This window comes from Chaetomium globosum, genomic scaffold (assembly GCF_000143365.1).
Source record: "Chaetomium globosum CBS 148.51 scaffold_5 genomic scaffold, whole genome shotgun sequence".
Taxonomy (NCBI): domain Eukaryota; kingdom Fungi; phylum Ascomycota; class Sordariomycetes; order Sordariales; family Chaetomiaceae; genus Chaetomium; species Chaetomium globosum.
The window spans coordinates 21,770-47,346 of record NT_165980.1 but is presented as its reverse complement, the minus strand read 5'-3'; the positions used below and the strand labels follow the sequence as shown (position 1 = coordinate 47,346).

At 54.3% G+C, this 25,577-nt stretch overlaps 8 protein-coding genes across 8 annotated transcripts; 4 read left to right on the top strand and 4 right to left on the bottom strand.

The window, feature by feature from the left end:
• Nucleotides 1-636: 636 nt before the first annotated feature.
• Nucleotides 637-1,149, top strand: CHGG_06832 (uncharacterized protein; the record flags this gene model as incomplete). Its single annotated transcript, XM_001224487.1, has 2 exons — nucleotides 637-645; nucleotides 874-1,149. The coding sequence occupies 2 exons, from the start codon at nucleotides 637-639 to the stop codon at nucleotides 1,147-1,149; spliced, it is 285 nt and encodes a 94-aa protein (XP_001224488.1).
• An 810-nt stretch (nucleotides 1,150-1,959) lies between these two features.
• CHGG_06831 (uncharacterized protein) lies at nucleotides 1,960-3,702 on the bottom strand (the record flags this gene model as incomplete). Its single annotated transcript, XM_001224486.1, has 1 exon — nucleotides 1,960-3,702. One exon carries the CDS (start codon nucleotides 3,700-3,702, stop codon nucleotides 1,960-1,962), a length of 1,743 nt encoding a protein of 580 aa, XP_001224487.1.
• Nucleotides 3,703-4,373: 671 nt separating this feature from the next.
• On the top strand, nucleotides 4,374-5,973 carry CHGG_06830 (uncharacterized protein; the record flags this gene model as incomplete). Its single annotated transcript, XM_001224485.1, has 3 exons — nucleotides 4,374-4,856; nucleotides 5,116-5,366; nucleotides 5,601-5,973. The coding sequence occupies 3 exons, from the start codon at nucleotides 4,374-4,376 to the stop codon at nucleotides 5,971-5,973; spliced, it is 1,107 nt and encodes a 368-aa protein (XP_001224486.1).
• Nucleotides 5,974-6,510: 537 nt separating this feature from the next.
• On the bottom strand, nucleotides 6,511-6,930 carry CHGG_06829 (uncharacterized protein; the record flags this gene model as incomplete). The annotated part of the gene is made up of 1 exon (XM_001224484.1): nucleotides 6,511-6,930. One exon carries the CDS (start codon nucleotides 6,928-6,930, stop codon nucleotides 6,511-6,513), a length of 420 nt encoding a protein of 139 aa, XP_001224485.1.
• Nucleotides 6,931-7,163: 233 nt separating this feature from the next.
• On the top strand, nucleotides 7,164-9,912 carry CHGG_06828 (uncharacterized protein; the record flags this gene model as incomplete). The annotated part of the gene is made up of 4 exons (XM_001224483.1): nucleotides 7,164-7,207; nucleotides 7,358-7,801; nucleotides 7,919-8,378; nucleotides 8,503-9,912. The coding sequence occupies 4 exons, from the start codon at nucleotides 7,164-7,166 to the stop codon at nucleotides 9,910-9,912; spliced, it is 2,358 nt and encodes a 785-aa protein (XP_001224484.1).
• A 2,284-nt stretch (nucleotides 9,913-12,196) lies between these two features.
• On the bottom strand, nucleotides 12,197-13,892 carry CHGG_06827 (uncharacterized protein; the record flags this gene model as incomplete). The annotated part of the gene is made up of 4 exons (XM_001224482.1): nucleotides 12,197-13,007; nucleotides 13,061-13,175; nucleotides 13,230-13,489; nucleotides 13,582-13,892. 4 exons carry the CDS (start codon nucleotides 13,890-13,892, stop codon nucleotides 12,197-12,199), a joined length of 1,497 nt encoding a protein of 498 aa, XP_001224483.1.
• A 3,043-nt stretch (nucleotides 13,893-16,935) lies between these two features.
• On the bottom strand, nucleotides 16,936-21,529 carry CHGG_06826 (uncharacterized protein; the record flags this gene model as incomplete). Its single annotated transcript, XM_001224481.1, has 6 exons — nucleotides 16,936-17,237; nucleotides 17,389-17,963; nucleotides 18,140-19,593; nucleotides 19,724-20,935; nucleotides 20,997-21,354; nucleotides 21,465-21,529. 6 exons carry the CDS (start codon nucleotides 21,527-21,529, stop codon nucleotides 16,936-16,938), a joined length of 3,966 nt encoding a protein of 1,321 aa, XP_001224482.1.
• Nucleotides 21,530-22,448: 919 nt separating this feature from the next.
• CHGG_06825 (uncharacterized protein) lies at nucleotides 22,449-25,286 on the top strand (the record flags this gene model as incomplete). Its single annotated transcript, XM_001224480.1, has 5 exons — nucleotides 22,449-22,831; nucleotides 22,958-23,244; nucleotides 23,364-23,600; nucleotides 23,650-23,772; nucleotides 24,124-25,286. The coding sequence occupies 5 exons, from the start codon at nucleotides 22,449-22,451 to the stop codon at nucleotides 25,284-25,286; spliced, it is 2,193 nt and encodes a 730-aa protein (XP_001224481.1).
• Between the last annotated feature and the right edge of the window lie 291 nt (nucleotides 25,287-25,577).

Genomic DNA, 25,577 nt, shown 5'->3' with positions numbered 1-25,577 from the left:
GTGCCAAGCTCTCTGTCTTTTATCTTTTGATACACACCAAGGGTATTAGGTAGAGGAGCATTCGCTGTGAAGAAGAGATGATGTGGATTAAAACCTGTCATTTAATAGGTACTTGACCTAGAATCCATGAATCATCACGTTTTGCAACAGAACACCGTCCATGCTCATCAACTACAAATTTATTAGTCATGTCCAACTATTTCCTTTCCATATGCCGAATTCAGGTGCTACGTGGGTTCATCCCTACACTACTGTTTTCACTTTACCAGCCCCAAGTATATCGCCGAACTTAAGCCTCCGATATAGAGGTTGATGACCCCGAGCACCGATGACCGAAACCTCCGGTTGCACGATGAGACTGCGGAGCCGCGAGGGTCTGGATGGCACAAACCAATGATCCGGAAACTAGGCCTAGCCTTAGACTGTAAGGATAATACCGCGGCTGAACAGAAATACCCTTTACACTTACTTAGATAGAGGCAGTAGAGGTATAGGGTCACCAACCATCCCGTTATTCTAGTCGTACGACATTGTACATGCTCTCGCCAAAGCTAGATTCTCTCAACAGAATCAACCAACTTGTAGCAGCCCACGAGCCCCTCTTGTTGAACGTTTTCATCAAAAAAGTCCGCTACCATGGTTCAGGTAAGGCGGTCTAGCAATGAGCCCATCGCCATCATTGGGAGCGCGTGTCGATTCCCGGGCTCGCTCGACAATCCATCGAAGCTCTGGGAGTTTCTGCGTGAACCCAGAGATCTGCTATCCAAAGTTCCAACTGGCCGTTTCAACATGGACGCCTTCTTTCATCCAGATGGCGCGCATCACGGTACCGGCAATGTCACCCACAGCTATTTCTTACAAGAGGATCCACAGCTATTTGATGCAAGCTTCTTCAATATCAAACCAGTCGAGGCTCACTCGATTGACCCCCCGCATCGGATCCTTCTGGGGGTGGTATATGAGTCGTTGGAGAGCGCTGGTCAGTCGATCGAAGCGCTGGCAAAATCGCAGACCGGTGTCTATGTCGGCGTCATGTGCGACGACTTTATGCAGCATGTTCGGCGAGACATAGACATTATGCCCGTGTATGTGGCAACCGGAACGGCTAGGAGCCTTATATCCAATCGAATCTCGTACTTTTTCGATTAGCACGGCCCCTCAATGACAATTGACACGGCATGTTCGTCGAGCCTAGTTACCGTCCACCAAGCTGTGCAGCTGCTGCGTAGCGGGGATTTGGACCTCGCTGTGGCAGCTGGGTCCAACATCATCCTCGGCTCAGAGCTCTACATTGCTGAGTCTAAACTCAAGATGCTCTCCCCAACTGGCCGGTCCCGGATGTGGGATGTCGGGGCGGATGGTTATGCGAGGGGCGAAGGCGTTGCATGTGACGAACCTATTTCAGGACCCTGTCCTGTTAGGGTTCAGCTTCGGTTGAAGGTAATCTCTCAAGGGTGCTTAGGTTCGGTGCAGCCAAAAGGTGCACAACAAAGACTTGTCTCAACAGTAGGCTCTCGAGCTTGTAGCGAACTGTAGTTGTGATTGCTAACTGGAAAACTCCCAGAGCTCTCCAGAATGAGTGACTATATACTAGCTAAACGATCAAGTACCTTGTACTTGATCTCCGTGATCTTTGTTGCCCTCATCACAGTAGTAGTAGTAGTAGTTTATTAACGCCCGGCGGGTCAACCGAAAGGGCAACTAGTATTACAATCTGACGATACATTTCCCAAGATATGTCTTAATCTCTTTGAAGCCCGTAAAGTTCATTCTAGTTCATATTCCGACAGTTACCATTTCACTGCGAATTCTCGTGGGTTTAGTAGGGCTGTTAGTAGGCTGGCTTGAAGGCGATTCTCCAAGTGTTCAACGTCCTATCTTCAGCAGCTGAAGCGGTGCCTGCTATTTGTGTCACGAGGTGAGGGGGTCGGCGCTGTCGGGTGTGGTGGGTTAGGTGATTTAGTCGGCCTGTGGTTCGTTCGTGTCGAGTCGGCCCGTCGCCATTGCGAACCGTATGGTTGCGCGAACGGCAGCCATGTCAGGAGTCCAGTCGTTCTTGTCCGACGGCGATTTCCCTCCTAGATAGAAGGAAATATTGCTTCTCTGAGTGTCTGTACATTCGAGCATCTTTCTTCGGTACGCTGTCCATTTTGTGCATCGGAATAGGAAGTGGTCCACTGTCTCATTTGCTTGTCCACATGCGCACTGGTCTGACGGTGCTACTCCGATTCGGTGGAGGTAACCGTTGAGCCTTGCCATGCCTGTTCTGAGCTGAGCAAGTTTGGCAGCCTCCTTATGAGATAGATGATCGTACAGCAGTTGGGTGTGTTTCCCTGGTAGTGCTGCGTCGACTCGCTTGGAATGAGCTCCGACTTTGTCTGGCAGGTGATTGCCGCTGTCTCTCTTGGACCGTGCTACGTTGAGGGTTGTCGACCGCATCCTGGGCATTTGTACTTCCGGAGCGGCGCCCTGTCGAGTGGCATGTTTTGCGTTCCCCTTGGCGATTTCCCAAAGCTTGTTTTCTTCTCTTGCAGGGAACCATCGTATTGATACTGTGTTTCCGTTCCTGCGTAGTTCTCTGATTGATTGGTATATCTGGCAGATGTGCCGTTGCCCGGACTGTCGTCGAGCGTGTCGGATCGCGAGAACAGCCGCTTTGTTGCGTGTTGAGAGCTCGATGCGGCTAGATCTAAACGTTGGCAGTGTGCCTAACGCTCGTTCGATGGCCGCAAGTTCCCCAGAGTATGGATTTTGTTCTGACCTTGAGCCAAGCGTAGAGGAGAAGGTCCCAAGTTTTGGGGTGCCGTATGCAGATGCCGGCAGCGTCGCAGCTCCGCCAACTCCCACCAGGCCGTTTCGCGCCGAGCTGCTTACGGCGATGCATATAATATCGTCGTTGGCATTCCGGCGTGTTGTCGTCGGCTCGTTAGTGACAGTTTGTACACGGTTCTCCCAAGGTGTCAATGTGAACGGGTTAATGGTTTCCAGCTCGTCCATTGCGATGTCTTTCAGTGTGTCTGCCACCTGGTAGAGTGGCGAGCGGTGGCTTTTCCTGAACTTTCGCATTTGAGACGTGTTTCTGCGTAATGGGTTGGTGTATGGCAGGGTGTGAATATCGGTCCATAGTTTGATGGCCCGTCTCCAGAACCGATCTTGTGCGCTGGCAATATGAGCTTCTGCTTCCGCTACGCTCGTTGCCACTGTGAGGAAGGTCCCCACGATGGCTTGCGCCGCCACTCTCTGGATCCTGTTGATGGGTCCTGCGAGTTTATTCTTGCATGCGTGCATCCACACATTGGAGGCGTAGTCTACCACGGGGGCAACTGTGCATGTAAACAGCTGCCGCGCCGTTGATGGGGACAGACCTCGGAGGCGTTTCAGTTCCATCGCTGCTTCCAGGCCTTTGGACGCAGCCCTCCAAATGTGTTCTTTGTACTTTAGTTTTGTGTCCATGAGCACGCCAAGGATCTTGACATGGTCTTGAGGCTTGACAATCTGCCCCTTGATGGTGAATGGTTGTGCGTCGGTCTTATAGATTGTGCGAGTGAAGTGTATGATTGCTGTCTCCTGGACATTGAAGGTCGCACCACTCCTTGTCTCCCAGTCTAGGGCGTCCCTGATGATGGCTTCTATGCCTTCTCGGTTGCTCTGCGCCGTAGGTCCCGTGATCCACGCTGTAAAGTCATCCACGAAGGCCCTCATCACAGATCAAGGGGATAAGTTGATGATCTGTGTCCCGTTCAGTGATCTCCCAGAGATCAGTGCGGGTCACTTGCACCTTGCTTCTATTGAGTGGTTAGTACTGTCGTCTAACTGATTGGTCCAGGGCACTGCCAGCATGCGGTCGCCTGCAAGCGGCCATAATCGTGACATTGCATACGTCATCCTAAAACGCCTTTCCGACGCCATCCGTGATGGGGATCATATCGAATCCGTTATCCGCGAGTCTGACATTAATTAAGATGGCCGCACCAAAGGGCTCACAATGCCCAACGAGCTAGCCCAAGCAGATCTGATTACTAGGACATACCGAAAGGCCGGGTTAGACCCAACGAAGGAAGAGGAACGCTGCCAGTTCTTCAAAGCCCATGGTACAGGTACGGAAGCAGGCGATTGCCGTGTAGGTTCTTTCTGTTTTTCTTTTTATTATCGTCAAGTTACCCCAACTGGCTGCCAGGCAGGAGACTGAGGGCATCAGCCGGGCGTTTTTCGGTCCAAGCAGTAATCAAGAAGGCCTACCCACCCAAACTCAAGCGAGCAAGCTCTATGTTGGTTCAATCAAAACAATCATCGGCCATACCGAAGGTACGGCTGGTTTGGCCGGGCTACTGAAAGCTTCGCTGGCTGTCCAACACAGCACCACCCCGCCCAACATGCTGTTCGACCGGTTAAGCCCGCCAGCGGCGCCGTTCTATAACGGACTGGAGGTTGCCACGCAAGCAAATCCGTGGCCCCGGGTAAATCACGTCCGGAGAGCGAGCGTCAACAGCTTTGGCTTCGGCGGCGCCAACGCCCATATCATCCTTGAAAACTACGACCCCGCGGCTGGGGTGGCCAAGGATTCTATCAGAGACACTAGCAAACATCCGGCCACCTTCACCCCCTTCATCTTTTCTGCGGCGTCCGAAACAGCTCTCGAGGAGATGCTACAGGCATACGTTGTGCATTTGACCGAGCAACCACAGTTCTCGCCACCCGACCTTTCCCACACGCTATATGCTAGAAGATCCGGCTTAGGGGTGCGAGTGGCATTACCGGCTTCGATGTCACCGGAACGCCTCGCCTGCTCTATTACAGACTACCTAGAACTCGTCCGTGCTCGTCAGAAACACAAGGGGCGCCTGACATCAGCATCGGTATCAGACCGATGACGGCGCGCCCCAGAATTTTGGGCGTCTTTACGGGCCAAGGTGCACAGTGGGCGGGCATGGTAAAGAGGCTCATCAAGAATCGATGTTCGTTCGTGATCGCATCCATGCTCTAGAGACCTCCCTGTCAAGTCTCCCCACAGCAGAGCAGCTCTCTTGGTTCATCTCTCACGAATTCCTCGCAGATGCACAATCCTTACGGCTTGATGAAGCACTCGTCGCCCAACCGCTGTGCACTGCCATCTAGATCGTCTTGGTAGACCTGCTATATGCCGCCGGGGTTGAGTTTGCAGCCGTTGTTGGCCACTCCTCGGGGGAGATAGCGGCAGCATACGCTGCAGGCATGATCAGCGCCGAAGAAGCAATCAAAATTGCCTACTATCGTGGCTGGTGCCTTCAGCGGTATGTCTCGGCTCAAGGGCGTATAATGGCTGTCGGGACCTCGCTCGAGAACGGGAGCGAACTATGCGGTCTACAGGAATTCGATGGCCGGCTATAGTGTGTGGCGGCTTGTAATTCCCCGTCTAGTGTTACACTTTCTGGTGATTCTGATGCCATCGATGAGGCAAAGGTGATCTTCAATGATGAAAAGAAGTTTGCTCGAGTCCTCAAAGTCGACAAAGCATACCACTCCCACTATATGACAGCCTGTTCGATACCATACGAACAGGCCCTGGACCGCTCCAAGATCGAGCCCCGGTCGCCGTTGAATAACTGTGCTTGGTATTCCAGCGTGCATTCTGGTACAATGATGGGAACAGCAGCGCATCTTCAATCCCTCAAAGGAGAGTACTGGAAGCACAACATGCTACAGCCGGTTCTATTTGCCCAGGCCATTGAGGTAGCTGCCAGGATGAACCAAGATGCGCCCTTCAACATGGCCATTGAGGTAGGCGCTCATCCAGCGCTAAAAGGACCAGCAACGGAAACACTGGCCGCCATATATGAAGGGAGCCAGCCGTCTCCGCCGATATACACGGGTACCCTGCAGCGTGGCACAGAAGAAGACACTGGAGCTTTGTCTGCCACGCTCGGGTTCGTATGGAGCCGGTTCGCAACGACCATCGTCGACTTCATCAAGTACGAGGCCGTTGCAACAGGGTAGCCGGCTTCACAGAGGCGCTTCATTCCCGGCCTTCCGACGTACAAATGGGATCATGATAGGGTGTTCTGGCACGAATCTCGAACTTCTCGGGCCACTCGCAACCGTAAGGAGGCCTTCAACCCCCTCCTTGGCAAGAGGGTCCCGGACGGCGTGGGCGACGAGATGCGTTGGCGGAACATTATACCGCCCAGTCAGCTCCAATGGATCAGTGGCCATCAACTCCAGGGTCAGATGGTATACCCGGCTGCTACCTATCTCTCCACTGCCATTGAATCGTGTGCTTTCCTTGCCGAAGGTCGACTCATCAACACGATTGAAATCAAGACTTCAAGCTAGGCAAGGCCCTGGCTTTTGATGGCAACAACGAGAAAACCGGGGTCGAGACTGTCTTCGTCCTCTGTAACATCGCCAAGCGAGGGACGCACCAGCGCTGCTCTCAGATCAGTCAGACCCTCCTGATCTGAACTGATTGATTCCCTCGGCCCTTGAACTGGATTGAACTGGACTGAACTGGACTGAACTGACATACAAATGCAGCTATTCGTAACCCTGCTGCCCCTTAATCGATCCCCAACCCGGACTGCTGCCCATCATGACTCCTCCGATGACGATATCGCCGTTCCTAAGCCAGTTCTTCAGCATCTGAAGCATCTCGATAGTCTCCCACTTCATTGCATGCCTCTGGGAGCTCAGAGTAAGCTTGGCAATGCTAAAGGACCTCTTGCAGTCAGCTGCCATGGCCGGAATAGCGAGAACGTCAAGGGCCATCTGAGACAGCTTTAGGAACTGAGCCTTATTACTGATCCACCATTCAGCCGGATCGACGTTGCCCCCAACCTTCATGTTGTAGTACCGGTCAATCTCGTCCCCGTTACCCTCTTCATCGGAACTGCTTCGCGATGGTGCGCAGTCGAGATCGAGGGTGGGGGAGGAAGACTGCTGCAACGTTGTTGGCATCGTCTGTAGCAGAGGCTGCGTAGCTGCTCTGTGCAGCAGTCGACATTGCGAAGTTGGGTTAACTTTAACTGGATCAGCCTCAGTGGTCGTCACACACACGCACACACACGCGCGTACAAACAGTGGACAGAGCGACGCGCGGAATCCGCAATTTGGCTCGAGACAGGGGGTGTTCTGGTCCGGAAAAGTAATACCCGACTTATTCATCCACCTCTCCACCATTAACACTCAAAATGAAGGGATTCGGCGCCTTGACCAAGGGCCAAAAGTACCTAAGGTAAAGATAACAATCAGATTATCAGATTTGTAAGGTGCCTCATCTGATCCGACTGATCTGAAGAAATGGCCGATCTGAATCGACTGGACTGCTCTGGATTGATAGATCTGATCTACAATCTGATGATCAGATCAGATTCTGATCTTTGAGCAACGCTGGGACGCACCAGATCACAGCGGATTTCACGTTCCACGCTACCATCGGTGTTGAGGCTGATCTGCTCTCCCGCTTAGCAACCGGTCACTTATCAGTCGCGTTGTACAAGAGTGACGCTGGTCAGGCTGCGGATACGCTCCATCGCCTAGTGCCGCAGCGAACTCCCGAACCATCTGATGTCGCCGAGGTACGGGAGGAGGATTTTTATTCCGCGCTGAAGGAGCTCGGCTACAAATATTATGACGATTTTCGCGGCCTGTCATGCCTGAAGCGAAAGATCAACTACGGTTCGGCGCACGTGGGTGTTCCCGGTCATACATCGGCTGCTGATGCGGTTTTTCTGCACCCGGCCCTGCTGGATGCGGCTTTACAGGCAAGCTTCCTCACCTACTGCCATCCCGTTGACAAGAGCCTCGACCAGCTACACCTACCTACAGGGTTAGGCAGTCTTTCGATCAATGCGTCTCTCTGAAGACAAGATTTAGTCCAAGGGGTCCAACTTCCTCTTGAGTCCTTCTTGACAAACAACCCACTGACTACGAACGTTATTGGAAGTTATATTGACGTTTATGGTCGTGACGGGAAAACACCCCTCATCCAAATACAAGGCCTCCGGGTGACGCCTCTGACTGAGCGGGCTAGTGATGCGGACAGAACATTATTCATGGAGCATATCTGGGGGGTGAGCATGCCCGATGCTGTGCTAGTAACAAACAGCCGTGCTACCCTGGCCGATTATGAGCTTGTTACAAACCTGGAACGGCTCTCCCTGTACTACATGAAAAAACTGGTTCACGATGCGCCACCAAGTCAGCGCCGCGGCTTGAAATGGCATCACGAGGCCATGTTTAACTGGTTCGAACACGTGCTCCGCCAGACGGCTGAGGGGCGGCAGCGATATACCAGCAAGGAGTGGCTTGGTGATACCTGGGATCAGATCTCGGCCATAGTGGGCAAATACCCTGCCAACATTGACATCAAGATCATGTGTACAGTCGGCGAGAACCTCGAGTCCGTCGTTCGGGAACAAACTCAAATTTAGGAGCACATGTTTCGGGATAATCTCCTGAACCGATACTACGTCGAAGCATTGGGCCTTTAGCGAATACACCGGGTTTCTGTCACGCACTGTGGCACAGATCGTGCATCGTTACCCGCACATGGATATCCTCGAGATTGGGGCTGGGACTGGTGGCGCAACAAAGGCCATCATGGCGGAGATGATTGGAAGCGCGTTTTCCTCGTATACATTTACCGACATTTCCGCCGCGTTAATGGAGAAGGCACAGGAGCTGTTCCCTCAGGTAACCAACAAGATGGTGTTCAAAACCCTCGATATTGAGAAGGACGTAGTCGACCAAGGTTACCAAGAACACTCGTACGATCTCATCATCGGCTCGATGGTCTTGCACGCAACCAAGAATCTCGACAAGACTCTACAAGAGACCCGTCGGCTACTCAAGCCCGGTGGCTATCTCCTTCTTATAGAACTCATCAGCAAAGACGTTGTCCGCACTGGCTTTACCATGAGTGGCTTGTCGGGTTGGTGGCTTGGCCAAGATGACGGCCGGCACTACTCTCCGTGTGTGACCTCGACCAAATGGCACCAGCTTCTCTTGGGAGCCGGGTTTTCAGGTATCGACACCATAACACCTGAAGTCGACATTCTGCCCCGGCCCGCATCCGTCATCGCGTCCCAGGCCGTTGACCGGCGCGTAAGCGTCATTCAGCAACCGCTTATGCACGCCCACGAGTCCAACGCTGTCTCGGCCGACAATGGGGACCTGGTGATCATCGGTGGGCAAAGCTTAACGACGGTGTTGTTGATTGACACAATCATGGATCTGAAACGGCACTTTGAGTTCCAGATCACTCGCTTCTTAGCCTTGGAGGAACTCACTGATGCTAGCATCTCTGCCACGGCCATGATACTGAATCTGACCGGACTGGACCGACCCATCTTCTCTGATGTCACGGATGAATCCTTACGAGCCATACAGAACATGGTCGACTATCAACGGACAATTCTATGGGTGGCACAGGGCTCTCGTGCTGACGAGCCATATATGAACATGACTCTGGGACTTGGCCGGTCGATAGCCATAGAAACCCCCGGCACCCGCATCCACTTTCTCGACCTTGACTTTTCCCAGAAGCCAGACGCAAGGTTGGTGGCAGAAACACTTCTCCGTCTGCGATTCACACAGGAAGAAGCTTCTGTTCGCGGAGTTCTCTACACAATGGAGCAGGAGATATTCGAGGAAGGGGGCCGTATCGTAATCCCACGACTACAGCCGATGGAACCAGCAAATACCCGATACAATGCCTCCAAACGATCCATCGTGCAGGCCAGATGTCCCTCCGAATGTCCACTCATTCTAGCTCGATCCAGCCAGACTAGTGGCTATGCTTTCTACGAGGCACCGCCCGAGCACTGTCTCCATGTCGACGCCGGTCACGTTCTGACCGATGTCGCAGCATCCACTTTGCGGCCCATTATAGAAGACATGTACGGTGTTGTTGGACTGGACCCTCAGGCCGACATTTAAGTCTTGGGATTCTCACGCGCCAACGCATCTCGTGTCGTTGTCCAACAAGAACACCTGGTCCGTTGGGCCAGCGCGCTACATGGACTAAACTTGGACACACAAGAACGACTCCTCGCCTCGTTAACCGCCGAGGCGAGATGTAGCCAAATCATGCTTGCTACGATGGCGGGGAGCTTGGTGGTCAACGAGCCACCTGTCGACTTAGCACTGCGGCTCTTGGATCACGCGGCTGAGCGAAACACGAAGGTGATATTTACTGTCCCAGCTGTAACCTATCTTCCGGATCTTCCCTACGAGAACGTGGTGGCATTGTCTTTAACTACTTTACTGATGTTTCCCTCTTCCTCGACTGCTCCGCAGACTCGGAAAGCCCCGGACTTGGCTCGCTCGTGGCATCGTGTATGCCTACAGTGGACGTGATCGTGTCTTGCGAAATCTCAAAGATATAGGAGAATAACTAGTACAGCCTCAAACATGCGGTGGATAGGATGACCAACATTGACCTAGCAATACTAGCGATACTGATTACAAGGGGCGTATCGACCCGCAAGAGCAATAGTCTAAGGGGGGAGTGAACTCTGTTCTTATCCCCTATAGGGATGGGCCGCCGCTATAGCAGTACAACACTTCCCATCTCGGAGTTCCCATGGCTCCAAGGGGGGCCATTACAGACACTAGCGACCACCAGGACCGCGTGCGCCGAGCCGCTCTTCCTAGTATGATTCTATACCGGGGGTAGAAGACAATGCGTCGTTGCACTACCTGAGCCATTGAGAGGCCTCTATCGAGACTGATAACTCCGCTAAATAGGCAGAAATCCTTATTTTCAACGGCCTGCTACCCGTTTTGTATTCTGAATAAGTACTCTATGTTAGCTCATACCTTCGAATGAAGTTGTAAAATGCGGAAGATCTCAGATGTGTTATGGTTGCTAGCTTAGGCAGTGTTCACTCGGCATTCAGGAAGATACATAATAACTAGATTCTAATTACAACATACTGTAAAATATTATTCGTACCCAAGACCCTCAGCAGTTAGGTTTACATTATGAACCTGCGATATTACCTGCTGCGGTGCCTTAAATAAAGTAGTTATTCTAATAAATTTACATTCCCTCGGGAAGGCCCAGAACAAGAGCTTGCGGATTGTGGCGGGAGCCTTTAAGTCTACCCCCATCCGTAACCTCGAGACAGAGACATAGGTACCACCATTAGACTTGTACCTAAACAAACGGCTTGCAGATTTCGAAAACCGACTCCAACGACCCGATCTGGACGACGGCCGAGGCGACAAGAAGACGGCGGCGAGCGTTGTCCTCACCGCCTGCCGCAAGATACAGCAGAGACTTTGCTCGAGGAGGGGCAACAGGGGCCGACCGCGAACCTTGGGACCTCAAGGGCCTACGGCGGTGGAGAGAGCCGCGGGCACGGTCATGCGCTGGACGAAGGGAACCGTTGATACGAACAGGGTAGCAGAAGAGGCTTGGAAAGCGAGGTGGTTAAAGGAACGGGACGGCAGGGCAATCACCAGGCCGGCGGACGACTTTGACCATCAGCAGGAGACGCTATTCCGGAACGAAACCCTAAGGAGGCACGACGGTCTCAGCAAGGCGAAGAGCTCACTGCTGATTCAAATCCGGACGGGAGCAATAGGCTTACGGGACTTCTTGTTTACACGGGGAGTCCCGGAGGTTCTGACTCCTGCCTGCGAGTGTGGCGAGGGACGAGAGACTGCCGAACACCTGGTAGTGTGGTGTTTGGCCCCACCGTTGACTCGAAGATGCGAGAGAACTGGAATTCGGACACGACGGGACTTTTACTCTGTTCTACACGGCATCAATCCCACGACTGCACGGCTCGCGAGGAGAGTCTCGACTGGCTGATGGACTCGGGGAAGCTGCCGATGTACAACTTAGCCAGGAGGCTCGAGCTGGAAGCGGCGGCCTGAAACGCCCCCGTCCGGAGGCCAGGAGGCCTCCTCTCTTTGTATACGCAGACTCACCAGAACGCATCGTTCCTTGACTGTTGGTATGGGTTTTTCACCCGGCCCAGGAGGGCACGGTTTTCCAGTACACTAAATAGCTGAGGGTCCGGCACGCCCTAGGGCATAGCGGAGTATGAATAATAATAATAAATTTACGTTATACCCACTAACTATATATTGAACTCTACTCTCCTTTGTGTCCACTGCTTATTTAGAAACTCTTCTACACCTGCCACCTTACTTTACAGCACACTCCTGAATTCTGGTCCCTCTGGACGCGACAAAGGCCTTATTGTTAGGCCTAAATCTCCTCGTCGTTCGCAAAGAGCGGGTCGTTCGTCGCGCAGATAGTACCCTCCTTCGGTAGTGTCCCATCAGCGAAATACTTCGCGATAGCCTCGTTCGTACAGTTGGATGTCTGGGCGATGGAGGTGTGCCCGAATCCATCCTGCTGTAGCAATACGGACCCTTCGAAGCCCACACTCATGTTCTGTGCTGACGCGAGCGGCGTAACCGGGTCGTAGGTATTCCCAATAAACAAGAGCGGGGACGATGTGCGGACGCGGAAATCACCATCGTAGCGCTCCTTGGCTACGAAGCCCCACTGCGCGCAGGCATAAACGTAGTAGCCAACCCCAAAACCAGGGAAGTACTTGCTAGTATCGCGGAACTTTTTATCCACCTCGTTCAGATCCGAGAGCTCATCCTCGCGAGGTATCTTGTCCCCACAGCGAATGCCCATAACGGCTTGGGCCTCCTGTGGGACGGCTCTGGGACCGCCCTCGCCTGAGAAAGCTTCTACTAGCGCGTCGGTGTCTTCCTGGATGACGGCCGTGAGAATGGCAGCGAGGAGCTGGTAGGAGTTGGGGCGGTAAAGAGTGCTGAGGGTAAAGGAGTTGGCGATGGAGTAGGAGATGGGGATAGGATCGGCGTTCTCTACAGGGATGAGGAGCGGCTCTGTCTTGAGCTTCTCAAAGGTATTGACGATAGCGTCGAGGGCCGTGTCGGCAGAGTCTGCGACGGCAGTGAGGGGACACTTCTTGGGATTATCGAAGCAGGCGCGGATGAAACCTAGGAAGGTATCATCCGCCGATATAACGATGTTCGTCTCTCTATTCGACGTATTAGGACAAGTAGGATCAATGCAAGCTGGAGATTCTCGTACCCTACGCTATGGTAATATTCGTGTGCGTTCATAACGCCGTCGAGAACGACTTTGTCAATCCTATTGGGGAACATAGCAGCGGCCGTAGCACCGAGCGTAGTGCCGCCGGAAATACCTAGTAACTAGTTAGTCCCCCTCGCTCTTATCTCATAGCCAAATTCGCACTCACCCCAGTATCGCAGTTTTCCATCTTCGTTGAGAGCGTCGACTATCTGGAACATATCTCTTACGGTGAACGCCATCCCTACGAGGTCGCCTGTGTCACCGAGCCGCTCGCTGCAGTTTCCTGCGATGTAACCGGCCTCGTCCCATACCCTCTGGCGGACCTCGGGCGACTCGTCGGGAAGCTCATACGCCAATGTTAGGCCGATCTCTTCGGGATCGAAACAGGCAAACCGAAGTGTCTTGCCAGTCCCGCGGGGATCCCAGCTAACAAGGTCGAATTGGCCACCAGTAGCTCTAGTCACCCAGCTTTTGTTAGCGCGGGAGGGATCAGGAATGATGCATAAGAGTTTACTTACGGTCCTTGTATTGGTGCGTAACTGATCATATTGTTTAATCCATCTTGGCCGGGGCCTCCAAAGTTAAGTATGATGGTCCCCTGAGAAGGCCCATTCTGCGCCGGGTATCGGATCAGGGCGAGGTCGAGGGTGTCGCCGCAAGAGTCGTTGGAGTAGTCGAGCGGCACGGGAAGTGTGGCGCACTCGACGGGCAGACCTTTGGTCTCAATGTTACACTTCCCCCATTGAATGCCCTCGCCGCCCTGGGGCTTGGGGACAGCCTGCACGGCGGAAATGCCGAGAGCGAGGAGCAAGGACTTTGTAGAAGGCATTTTGTTTAACTATCCCTCGAGTAAAGTTATGCTGTGGTCTGGTAAAGATGAAACCACAATGGTATCTCTCTTGCTAGTTGTCTCCGACTTTTATAATCCGCGTCGTCGGGGATCGCAGGGTCTCGCAGGTACGTAGTATTGCCTAAATGGGAAATACGCTGCAGCTCGTCAGCGTTATTCATCGGCAGGGCTAGACAGCTGACAGGCTCCACAGCCGCGGCTTCGCCTCCTTGTAAGCTCCTCTTTCTTTTTTAATGCCCACAGAATAATGTGGGTATGGAGATCCAAACCCTCTAAGAGTCGACCAACATTGGAAGGCAGCGAGCCGATCACCATTCCCAGCCGAGCGGCGAATCACAAGATATGGTTTGCACGCAAAGTACGATAAGAGGAACTTCGTCGCTGGTTGGGCCCGGAGGTGTTGGATTCGCCACATGGAATCTTCTGGTGGATACCAGCAACTGATCTCTCAGGGTGGCTTAATGCTAACACTTTGCCCATCGAACAGTCAGATTCCGCACAACGATCATAAGCCGTTGCGTTACACCAAAAAGTTCATCGGATACGACATCAGACCCTTTTATTCGAGATTTTCGACCAATCAGATCCTACCATTTTCACCATTTCGACCTTTCCAACCGCCATTATGCCCACAGGTTCCGACCACGAATACACCAAGTTCAACAAGCCTAGCGATTGGGATGAGTGGAGCGAAGCCTATGAGGAGAAAGCGAAGCACGCTGGAATCCTTGACTACTGTCACGGCACTGAACCGTTGGTCCACAGGTCACGTGTCTAGTCACGTGCCTGACCGATATACCCATCTTCAGGCTCTGCATCTCCATAGTTTCTTCCCTTCCTCATAGAGCAACGTAGTTATCTTCCCAGACCTACCGTGGTCCTGTGACAGTGCAGTTGGATGTAAGCTTGGTCCGTGGTTATGGGTTGCAAAGCGACGATCTTGACGGTGTTTTAGAGTCCAGCCTTCACTAGACTCTCTTGCGAGGACCGAAAAGGGGCAATTCGTCATACGGGTAGTCGTCTTCCTCTGGCGATCTCGCTCTGGCGACGAAGGGAGTCGGCGACTTCGATCGCATGCAAAGAAGACTCTCCAGAAGCCACCAGGCCCGCGTATTGACCTCTGGGTTGTAAAAGCATAGCCTCGAGGCTTTGCGTATGCATTGATGGATTCGAATAAGGCTTTACGGGTCTCGAAAATGCCCTCTGGTGAACTGGGGTATACGCCTTGCAGTGGCCAGAGTGGTAGGGTTATCTATTTTCCGTTTTTCCACCTTGGCACTTCTCATGTATTTAGGAGAGACAGCTCCCGCCCTCTCAAGGGTTAAGGGGGCAGACAATTCTCACTCTTTTCTTTCAACACTTGCAGAAGTGACTCCTTTCCGCGGTCACGGTGACCGCGACCCACTGGCCAGAGGGCCACACGCGAAGGCGTACCGACAACACGATCGTAGGATCCGTGGCATCGAAAGTTGTTTCCTGAGCCATCTCCTCTCTCATGCTGCATTGACATCACAACGAGCGTGGCACGTGACCAGCGTTGGTGGTGTGTGTGGTTTTGAGGTGTATCACCGCTTTACTGGAGGGAGGCAGTCGTCTGGGAAGGTGGCCATGGCGGCAGGGTGGGCGGTATCTTGTCTGTGGTGGCAAGGAAATGGGTGGATGGATGGATGGATGTATTTCGCCCGGAGGCACTGGGCCTACAGGGCCTTAGCACGCTAACTACATCCGGATCAAATCGTTTTGCTTTTAACTCGTACAAGCCCCCTACTCCTTCCCTCTTTTCTCGCTGCACCGCTTACCTCTTGCCTTGGGACTTTGGTGTTGACTTTGGTGTTGACTTTGGTGTTGACTCTGGCGAGGGGCAATGCCGCGTTAGATACATTTCGTGGATTATATATCTAGTTAAGCCTGTTTTGGGTTTACGTAAGCGCACAGTAGTGTGCGTCTAACTAGACGCACACTACTGCGCCTAGTGGGAGCCCATGTGTGCGTCTAGTGGGGGCCGGACCCGCGCACCTAGTGGGAGCCCCGCTTTCCCCCGCAACACCTGCTGTGTGCGCCTTGTCGCGTCTGCGGATCCACACAGCTCTTGTCTCCTCGTAAAGCGGACGCCACCGAAGATCGCGGCCTGGGGAAGCGCTGACTTCAACGACGCTTTATCTCCATTGTAGTTGGTTGTCTCTCCGTGTGTATAGTGCTTTGCAAGGCATTATTCTTGTGGTTGTGCTGTGTCATGACATCACATGGACTGGTACCAATGAATCATTTCAGCCGCTCACGAGTTCTGGTGAAGCCAACAGGAGCCCAATGTAGACAGCCGCCAGGGCATTTACAAAGACGCCATCGAGAAAAGGAACAGTTTAAGCTACACCGGGAAGCCCACCCTAGTCAATAGATACAAAAAGACCTATGATGCCAATACTACTCCCAATCACACCAGGTGGCAATTCCCGCCCTCGTTCACATGGTACCACACCTGGCACTCCCTTACCGTCGCATGCTGGCCTCCATGAACCGTTGACTTACCGTTGGTTGACGGCTCCTTAGTCTAAACTGCTGAATATCATAAGCTAATATCACCCCGCTCGTTTTATGTGACTGGTTTACTTAAATAAGCCGCTGAAACACCATTGAGTCGTTCATGTAAATCAACCGCTTGTTGCGATTGAGCCGCTAGTTTTGCTGAGTCGTTTAAATGTTAACTGAGCCGTTATCACAACGGCTTGTAAACTGTGAGCCGTTTGTTGTTGTGAGCCGCTCCGACGTTTAGCCGCTTATTCAATGTGTGCGGTTCGCGGTGTTGCCGACCCGGTTCGCTCGCATCGCGCCCCTCCACGCCCGCCGGATCCACTCTGACCCACTCAAATACACGCTTATGCAGGGCTCAACTGGTCAATTCTGCTGGCACGCCAGGACATGCGACGCGCGCGACACGTCGCATATCCCGGGGAGCCAGCACACTCAAATGAGGTGCTCTTTTACATGCCCTGTCGTTCCTCGCGATCCATCCGTCCATTGCGCATCAAGTGAACTGCACGCGCCAGTTAACCCAGAGTAGCTCGGTATCCGCCTCCAGCTCAGTGTTCCCGATGCCTGTAAGCAGGCGGCGACCCGGACCAGTCGTGAAAGGTACCATATAAAGGCGATCGCGGCGTAGAGCAGGCAGGCCGATAAGTCGGTGTCGACAGTCCTCGAGCGAAGCCGCCATGGCAATGTTGGCACCAGACGCGGCCATCTTCAAGATCGGAAGTCCGGTCAGGGGCTCGGTGCTGCCGGTGTCGGCGAGTGGCGTGATGACTAAGAACACAAAGAACTGGCCAGAACCTGACAGGAATATTTGTTAGCGCTCTGGGCGTGGTTGGTCCGTTGTCTCGTCAAGCGCAGTTTGCTGATCGATAGAGTGGTGGCGGGACGCTTGTCGGATACCCCGCTCCATATGGGATGATGACGAGTCGATCAGAAGGTTCTGACTCACCATGCACTGCTTCGTGCGTCATGATATGCTCAAGTCTGCCGACGTTGCCGTCGCGGTACTTCACGAATTGGCCCCGCTGATAGACCAAGCGCTGGACACCTTTGGGTTTGGTGCTGATGGGTCCGTCTCCAAACGAAACCTTCTTCCACCACCTGATATGCCAGTTCGTCGTCACAATAATGTTCTTGTCATAGTCCACCCGGTATGCATCGCGAAGCATCCAAAGGAAGGTTGGCACCAATGCGCCCTCACGAACGGGAAAGCCCATGTCCTGGTATACACGAGCCTTCACCAAGACCAATACACTTGCATTGGGATGCAGGTCGTCACCAACAATGATGTCCCAAATCGAAGAATCGTCGTCATCGTTCTGGAGACCTTCGCGCGGTAGCAATGATGAGAACAGAGAAGGGGCTGCCGATGCCAGATTCTTGATGTCGGTGGTGATATCGGGGTCGTCATAGCGAAAGCCGTCGAGTAGTGTCAGTCGAACCGTCTGCAGCATATTCTCGTACGCAAGGCAGTCCTTCTCGGGGTTACGATGGTTCATCGTGAGCACGATATTCTTCCAGAGCCTGGTCACGTATCAGCCCTGTCGCGACGAGAGTATGGGAGGTACTCCTTCCCATGGTACTTCTCCTTGGCGTGCGGGGGGTGGGTGTCGGAGACTCGAGCAAGGGTCGGTCGGAAAGGAGGTACTTCATCGACCTGTGGCCCACTATTAGACTTTTCAGGGGGCACTATCACTTACTTGTGTTTCAACTCGCCAGGGAGAACCATCATCAACGACACCAAGCCATATTGACGGAACACGTCGACATAGTGCAGGCCAACATGTACGTTCGGACGCTGCGCCCACTGTCGATATTTGCTGGCCTTCTGGGCGACGGTAAGCTGGCCGATGTTGATATCATCGTCGACAGCTTCCTCGTCCTCTTCGATGACCGGCTCGATAGTGTTGCCAGCTGCGGGACGAGGCGCGGAGGGGGCAACGGATCCGGCGCGGGATGATGCAAGTGAGCCACGACGCCGGGCAGCGGCAGCAGCGGCAGCGCCAGTAGCAAGGTTAGTAGAGCGCGACGCAGCCTCGCATATCAATTGGAACATACGGCGGCTAATTCGGATCGTGTCCATGATAGTCGCAGGGTCGCGGTCGTTCGCATCGAGTTCAGGTGCTGATAGGATCTCGTTGGTCTTGACGATTGCCGCTAGCACCAGTGTCAGTATCTCGACAGCGCTCTTGTGCTCGACCTTGGATGCTATAGCCACATCAGTGTTGGTGGCTTGCCCGCGGGTGAGCTCGGTTTGCGAGAAAACACCCCGTACTGCCTGAACGAAAGGGCGCTTCAGATCTGCCTCCGTCAACCACAATAGCGAGATGATGGTCATCAGAACCGACCATCGCGCATGCTCCTGCAGACTGTAGTTGAGTACGTTATATGGGGACTGGATTCGGGCCCAACCAGGGGGGAAAGGCATCTGGCGGAGGATCTTCGAGTATGCGACGACGGCATCAGGCTTCAACGCAGCATCAATCAGGATCTGGTGAGTCATCTTCGTGATACCGTTGAACTCGGAATGTGCTGCGTCGCCGGGACGACCGCTGATGAGATCTAGTGCTGGCGCAACCTGTTGAACTGCAGGACGGTCAAGCGATATACCGTGCTTCGTCGAAAATGCCTGCTTGCGGTACTTCTGAGGCAGGTCGTCCATTGCACGACGTAGTCGGAGCATCTCGACATGGGCCCGTGTCTGGTCGAGTATGTTGAAGTCCAGTTTATCGCGCTTCTCGACAGGGATCCTACAGTTACGGCAGCCCAGGTTAGCCGCCACACTGAGACAACCCGAGTTATCCTGTTGCTGCGGCATATCGCCAGTGAAGGCGATGATCGGGGCACACAACAGGGTCTCCACACCATTGATGGCAACGGTGATGCCCTGGTCGAGGGCCTTGAGTGGGGCGAGGGCCTTCATCACATCGTCGAAGTTGGCGCCGTGCGGACCTAGGGTAACCGGCAGGACGTTGATCTGCCGTGTATGCTCGCTTCTCGGCATCGCTGCAATCTGCAGATAACAACCCATAATCGACTTCGTCATCGTGCGGTACAAGCCGAAGCCGTCATTGAAGTCCAAGCATGGGAGGGACCGAACTTGACCCTGTTCAGGGCCAATAGCGAACTTGTTGATGAGCACCTCTCGACCGAACTGTATAACCTCAAGCGCCGGGGACAGGTGGGACCAAGCATGGTGGCATAAAAGCACACTGTTCCTTCATGAAGATGCGGCGGATGAGTGGCATGCCGATGCGCTCGCGTGGATCGTCGTCGAACTCCACCTGGCTACCAAATGCATAATCGAAACCGATATCGGTGCGACGACCGCGAATCTTGGCCGATGGAACGAGCTCCATCGGGCTATAGCTCAATACCCATTCGTTGTCTGTAACGTTGTCGCGTGTTGGGTTGGTCTTAATCTCGATCGCCTGGTTCGCAACGATATTCTTGATAACATGGCCACGGAGTACCCGCGCGATAACGAGTACAACGTCACCCTGCTGAGCCTGGTCGACGTTGTTGTTTGATGCGGCTATCAAACCGAGGTCTCGAGTGCTGTCGCGACGGTCGCGGTATACTGCCATAACTTGGCCGACGTGAGGCTTTGACGTGTCATCTGCACTGTGACAGTGCCTGCAGTCGCGGAATGTGCACTCGAAGTCGACGATGTCGCCGGGGAAGATCGGGTCCTTTGGGCTGGCTGGAAGCGGCGGGTACCAGACAAAGACGCCGCTAGTGGTACGCACTGAACCAGCCCACTGCATGGAATGCCAGGCTTCGATAGGGCTATCGACGAGGTCGGCTAGACCATAGTGCATGCCCTTGGCCAGTTGCGAACCTTCGATACGGCTGAGGAAATCTACAGGGTTTAGGAAGAAGAGGTCCTGTGTAGGGTTCTCACCCGTCGTCATGGCGGTCACCTGGCGTGACGAGGAGAGCTTCTTGGGGTTGAGTGGCAGGTCCTTGACGGTTCTCATATCGATGTGCGGCAACGATTCGCGGACGTGACGCTTGAGCGTATCGAGACTGTCGGGTAGCCGGTTAACTTTGTCGGCGTCACGACCGAGCAATTTGAAGAGCTCTAGCTGTGTGGCATACTGCTTTCGTGACACGCCATTCACGATGCAGTAGAGGCCCCAGCCAAGGGCGAAGTCAGACAGTCCATGGATCTTGCGGGGTTGCTTGATCGACTCCGACGCCGCGAAAGGATCCGTCATATCCTCGCCATACTGGTGATACGCCTGCCAAGGCGTAGCAACGGCGATCTCGTCGGCAACATCCTCGGCATCTGTGGCATCGACCTCGTCGTCCTGATCCTCGACGGTATCAGCAATGTATTGGTACTCGGCCAATGCCCGTAACTCCGACTGCAGTGGCGCATCGTCGGCAACCTGGTATTCGCCAGTGTCGGGGTCGGGGTCGGGATAAACGACGTGGTCTTCTTCGATTGCAGCATCAACTAGCGCATGGGCAAGTTCGTTCTCGTCAAAGTCCTGGGAAAAGTGTGTCAGTAAGTTCTGTGTCATCAGGGCGAAAGGTACTGAGTAAACTTACGGTTACAGCCTGCGGTTCCCAATCGTCGCCGAAGTCGCTACCTTGGTCGAAATCTCCGGAACCGGAGGGAATATCGGCGAACGCAGCATCGTCGTCTACCTCTACCGGGTCTGCGTGACGCGGTCGCTGGGATGGGGTATCGTTACCGGGTTGGTTGGGCGATTCAGACCTCTCTCGCTGTCGCTTGTCGACCCGCCTCTGTAAACGGCGCCGAATGATCGCCAGTTTGGTTCGGTATTGGAGTGCGCGGGGCATCGTGACTGTCGCCAAGCTCGGCACGGCGATGTGAGATGCGATCCGTCTCTCGATGGGCAGGTTTTGATACCCGTTGGTGTCCACGCAGTGACTACGACCACGACTGGAGGGATGTTGAAGTGGGCGAGACCGCAAGAGAGTGGGAGAGGAAATTGGTCGGTATAGTGGGGTTGAGTGGGATATCGCTGGCTCGGAGAGGGGGGCATCACTTACCACACAACAGTCAATTCGACGCACCGAAAGTAGGAAGGAGTTGCCGCCACGCCGATCCCCGTCATGGATAGACGCTAAGGCCGTCCCCCACCGGCTTACCTTATCGCAACCGCTTATAGCAAGAGCGGCTCACGACTCAAACCGATCACTGTCGGCTCAGAGCTCGGAGCCGCTCATGGAGACAAGCGGCTCATGGAACTAAACGGCTCATGGCTCATAAGTCGGTAACTGCTGGCTCAATTGTCACAAGCCACTTATCAAAAAACGCGGCTCACACCCATATACAGCTTGATACCAATGAGTTGGACATTGATGGTTAGTTTACAATTAGTGGTACGATAATGGCTTAACGCAGAGAGCGGCTGTGTCTTTGGGAAACGTTTTATATACGAGCGGTTGGTTGACGGCTCGTCTACTAAGCTGTTCAAATATAGAAACGTTTGCAACTATAAGTAGCTTAAATGAACTAAGCTGACTTTCAACGGCTCACTCTGAGCGAGCGATTACTTTACGGCTCGCAAGCACCCTACATACTCCCCTATGTCGTCACTCCAGGACCAGAATTCTTCAGCGGAGGCCGGCAGAGGTGCAGCAGATCCTGAAGGTATCGAGCCCTGCGCGGAAGGCCCAGCCGTTCGTCGAGGCGTACTACGGCGTGCCCGCTTCTTGGGGCGCTCGTGCCGCAAATGGTCTTGAGGTTGTCTGTCTCGCTCGCGATGCCAAAGTCTGCAAACTTGAGGTTGCCGGGTGCCTTGAGTTCGTCAACGTTATCGTGATCTGAGCGCGGAACGCTTGGCAGAGATTCGAGCACTCGCGTGCGTCACGTGAACTGGTGACAGGCGCGTGTGTATTTTGACCCGTTGCCACAAACGTCTGCCCCGCTTCCTCATCGAGCCTCCGGCTTCTCAACAAGAAGTAAACCGGACCCGATGCGCCCGCACCCCAGTGCCTACCATCTATCTACCCTGCGACTCGTGTTGCAAGATGGCCATTTCCGGCGAACACCAAGGCGACGACCGCCAAAATGGCTCGAGCACGCCCACCCCACCACCCCCACCGCTACTCCCACCACCGCTGTCAATCAACCGACTCCTCGCGCTCCATCCCCGAGAACGATTGCTGGTTCATCCGCTGCGCTGGACTGACCAGCAGCCGGCCCTCCTCGGCTGTCGCATCCATTCGCACCATGACGAGGCCCATAGCGCTGCCGCCGAGGAGAACACCGGGGCCGCGTCGTCCAAATCAGATCGCCTCGCGGGCCTTCTCGCCAAACGACTAAATGGCCAATTGGACCCAGAAAGATTGGCTGACACCGTCGCGCAACTCCTCGCGCCGCTTGACGCTCGTCACATCTTGCTTCAGATGGAGTATGTCCGCCCAACGTCAACCGCTCTCGCACTCTTCCCAACCAACCTCCGTGTACTGACCCCGCTTTGATGACTTAGCCAGCCCGTTAGTTTTCACTTCGATCGACGCTCGCGTGCCTGTGTTAGGATCTGCTATGTGTCAGTTTCAATGGGGCGGCCCGCCCCCGAAACCTTCACCTTGGCGTGCCTCGACTTTAACGAAACCATGCTGGAGAGAAAGCTCCACTTCAGGCCACCGGGGAACCTTTGCCACACGGATTGGGAAGGATTACGCCGTTCTCACACCCTAGTAAAGCTCCATACCCCCAAGGATCCTCAAAAAGATCCATTCTTGGTTGCTCTTGTCATCGCCCTCGCGCAAAAAGACCGCCCGGCATGTAGCACAACCACTGCCTCCCGACTCCAGCTTCACCGTGGGTTTCTTCCCTTCACTTTTTCGAGTCAAAGCCACTGACCAACCTTGGGGTTGTCTTCCAGGTTCGCATTCTGCTCACTGGGCAGGGACGGCCAAAGCCAATAAATCTCTACGTAGCCCATGTGCAAGCTTCCTTTCTTGACAAGTTGGATTTCCCAAGTCAGGAACCCGCGGTTGGCTCGAGCCTCGACATAGACCACTGGCACATTCCAGCCGAGCCTTTCCAGACCTTGTCGCAGCGGGTCTGCCAGGCACTGAGGCTGAATGGCTACGGAAAGGCGCATATCAGGAATCATGGTGAGTCCTCGGTTAAGGCGGGAAAGAAGCGGAAAAGGGACGTTGCTTCGGATGAGCGTACGCCAACTCTCAAGAGAACATAGCTGTACTTTATCCCCATCAAAAGAGGGCGCTTCTTGGTACGTCCTTTGGACCGTCGTGCTGCCCCAACCAACCTACTCGAGCGCTGGCAACGGCAAGGCTCAGAAGGCCGTCGAGATTGATCTTGTTCTTGTAAAAGTTCCCAAAGGTGAGAATTGTGATACAGATAACCTTGACGATAAGCTCTGGAACAAGCTCAGGGACAGCCCCGTGATGAAGCGGCAGTTCCTCGTTCAGGTAGGCGCCCACGGCATAGCCTCGTAACTGCATTGGGTGGAACGTTCCTGTTTCATGAACAGCCCACCCATTCCCTCTGAACAACCTCAGGAAGCTGGCAATTCCCCGCCCAGCAAGCGCCTGCGTGGCTGCCCCGCAACTCGATTGGATAGAACAACTCCTACCCGACCTGCGCTGCTTGGCCAGTGGTGCGGCATCTTGCTCAACTCTGACCGACCGCGCTGTCTAAATAATGTTCATGCTGAAACTCACGGGCATAAAGAGTCTTTCTTCTCAAAACTCTGGACCGGCCGGGGCAACAATCCTTGGCCTCAGTTCATTACGCGAGCGTCTTCATTTTACCCACCCTACCCCAAGATGCCCTACTTCGACACCGTCACCGACCGTTCTGTCTTGTCACGGTGGCCAGTGCCGCCGTCAGAACACATCAACAGGGTGGCAACCTTGCCTGCGGCCAGCAGCTGGTCGACTGACCAGCTCCGCGCCGCCCGTCTCGTGGTTCGCAGCGCCACCGTCCGGTCTGAGAGTGAGCCAGGCCACGTCCTGCCCGATCTGCGGGAGCATTTTGGTGAAGCCGAAGTCGCCTGCAGCCAACCACTCATCCGAGGTCTCTTGGAGGGGCCCAGCGAGGCCAACCTCGACGACACACTGACCGAGACAGAGCTTGTCCACCAGTACGGCGCAAGTCTCGCGTCCTTTTGGGCCGCCCTTGCCCAGTTCGGTGACGTTGAAGGTCTCGATATCGAGGGCGGTGACTTGAACGAGGACGCCGACGAAGGCGACAAACGCCCGTACAGCCCAGGGTCCGATTCCTCCCAGCCACACAAGCGAGTTCGGACACAAGTAGTGAATCCAGTCTACCGCAACAGCACGACAATGCGGGTCGGCTCCTCCAGCCCGTCGCGCGAGGGCGGCTCTCTGCAGGCGTCCCAGGGCTCCGACCCCGGCTATGTTAGCCAAGATCGCGCCGCGGCCGACGTTCCGGAGCACGCTACTGTCCGGATTGCGTCTGCATTCCTCCGCCACCTTCTCCAGTCTTGCCCGCCCCAACACGAGACGCAGCACTATAAGCCCACGAACTTGGTCGAGGTCTCAGACGGATCGCGCCGGTTTGTCGGCAAAACCGCCTATGACGTGGCGATCGGAGCCACAGCGGATGGGGAGCTGGTCCTGCATCGGCTTCGCAATGGCAGGTACAACCTTACCGGGCACCGCCCAGCCCTCCTCGAAGCCAAGAAACGGTTCGCCGTCATCAAGGATGGGCGACCGGCGTTTACGGACCAGCTCCTCGGTCAAATGACATGCGAAGCTCTTGCGTTCCGCCTCGAGAGGAAGCAGACGGAGGGCGCTGTCCCCATTGACGAGAAGTGCGACCCCCCCCATCCCCCAACTAAGAAACTATTTGCGTCTTCGGGATATGCATGACTGACCGTGTCTCTTCCTACCAGTGTCTTTGTCATTGCAGCCGTGCGGCGATACATGCGCTTCTTGCAATTCAAGATCTCCGACTCATACATCGCGGCCCTGACCACCATGGACGAGAGCGAAGAAGAGATGGACGATATCTTGGAACTGTGGGCGACGGAGTGGTTCGATCTCCAGAGCCCTGGTGGGCGCCGCGCCGCGGTCCACAACATTGTGGCCTTGGTTGCTCGACAGGCTAGTCTGCGTTGAAGGCGGGGGTGGCCTGATGGCACCCCTCGCGCAAGCTGGTTA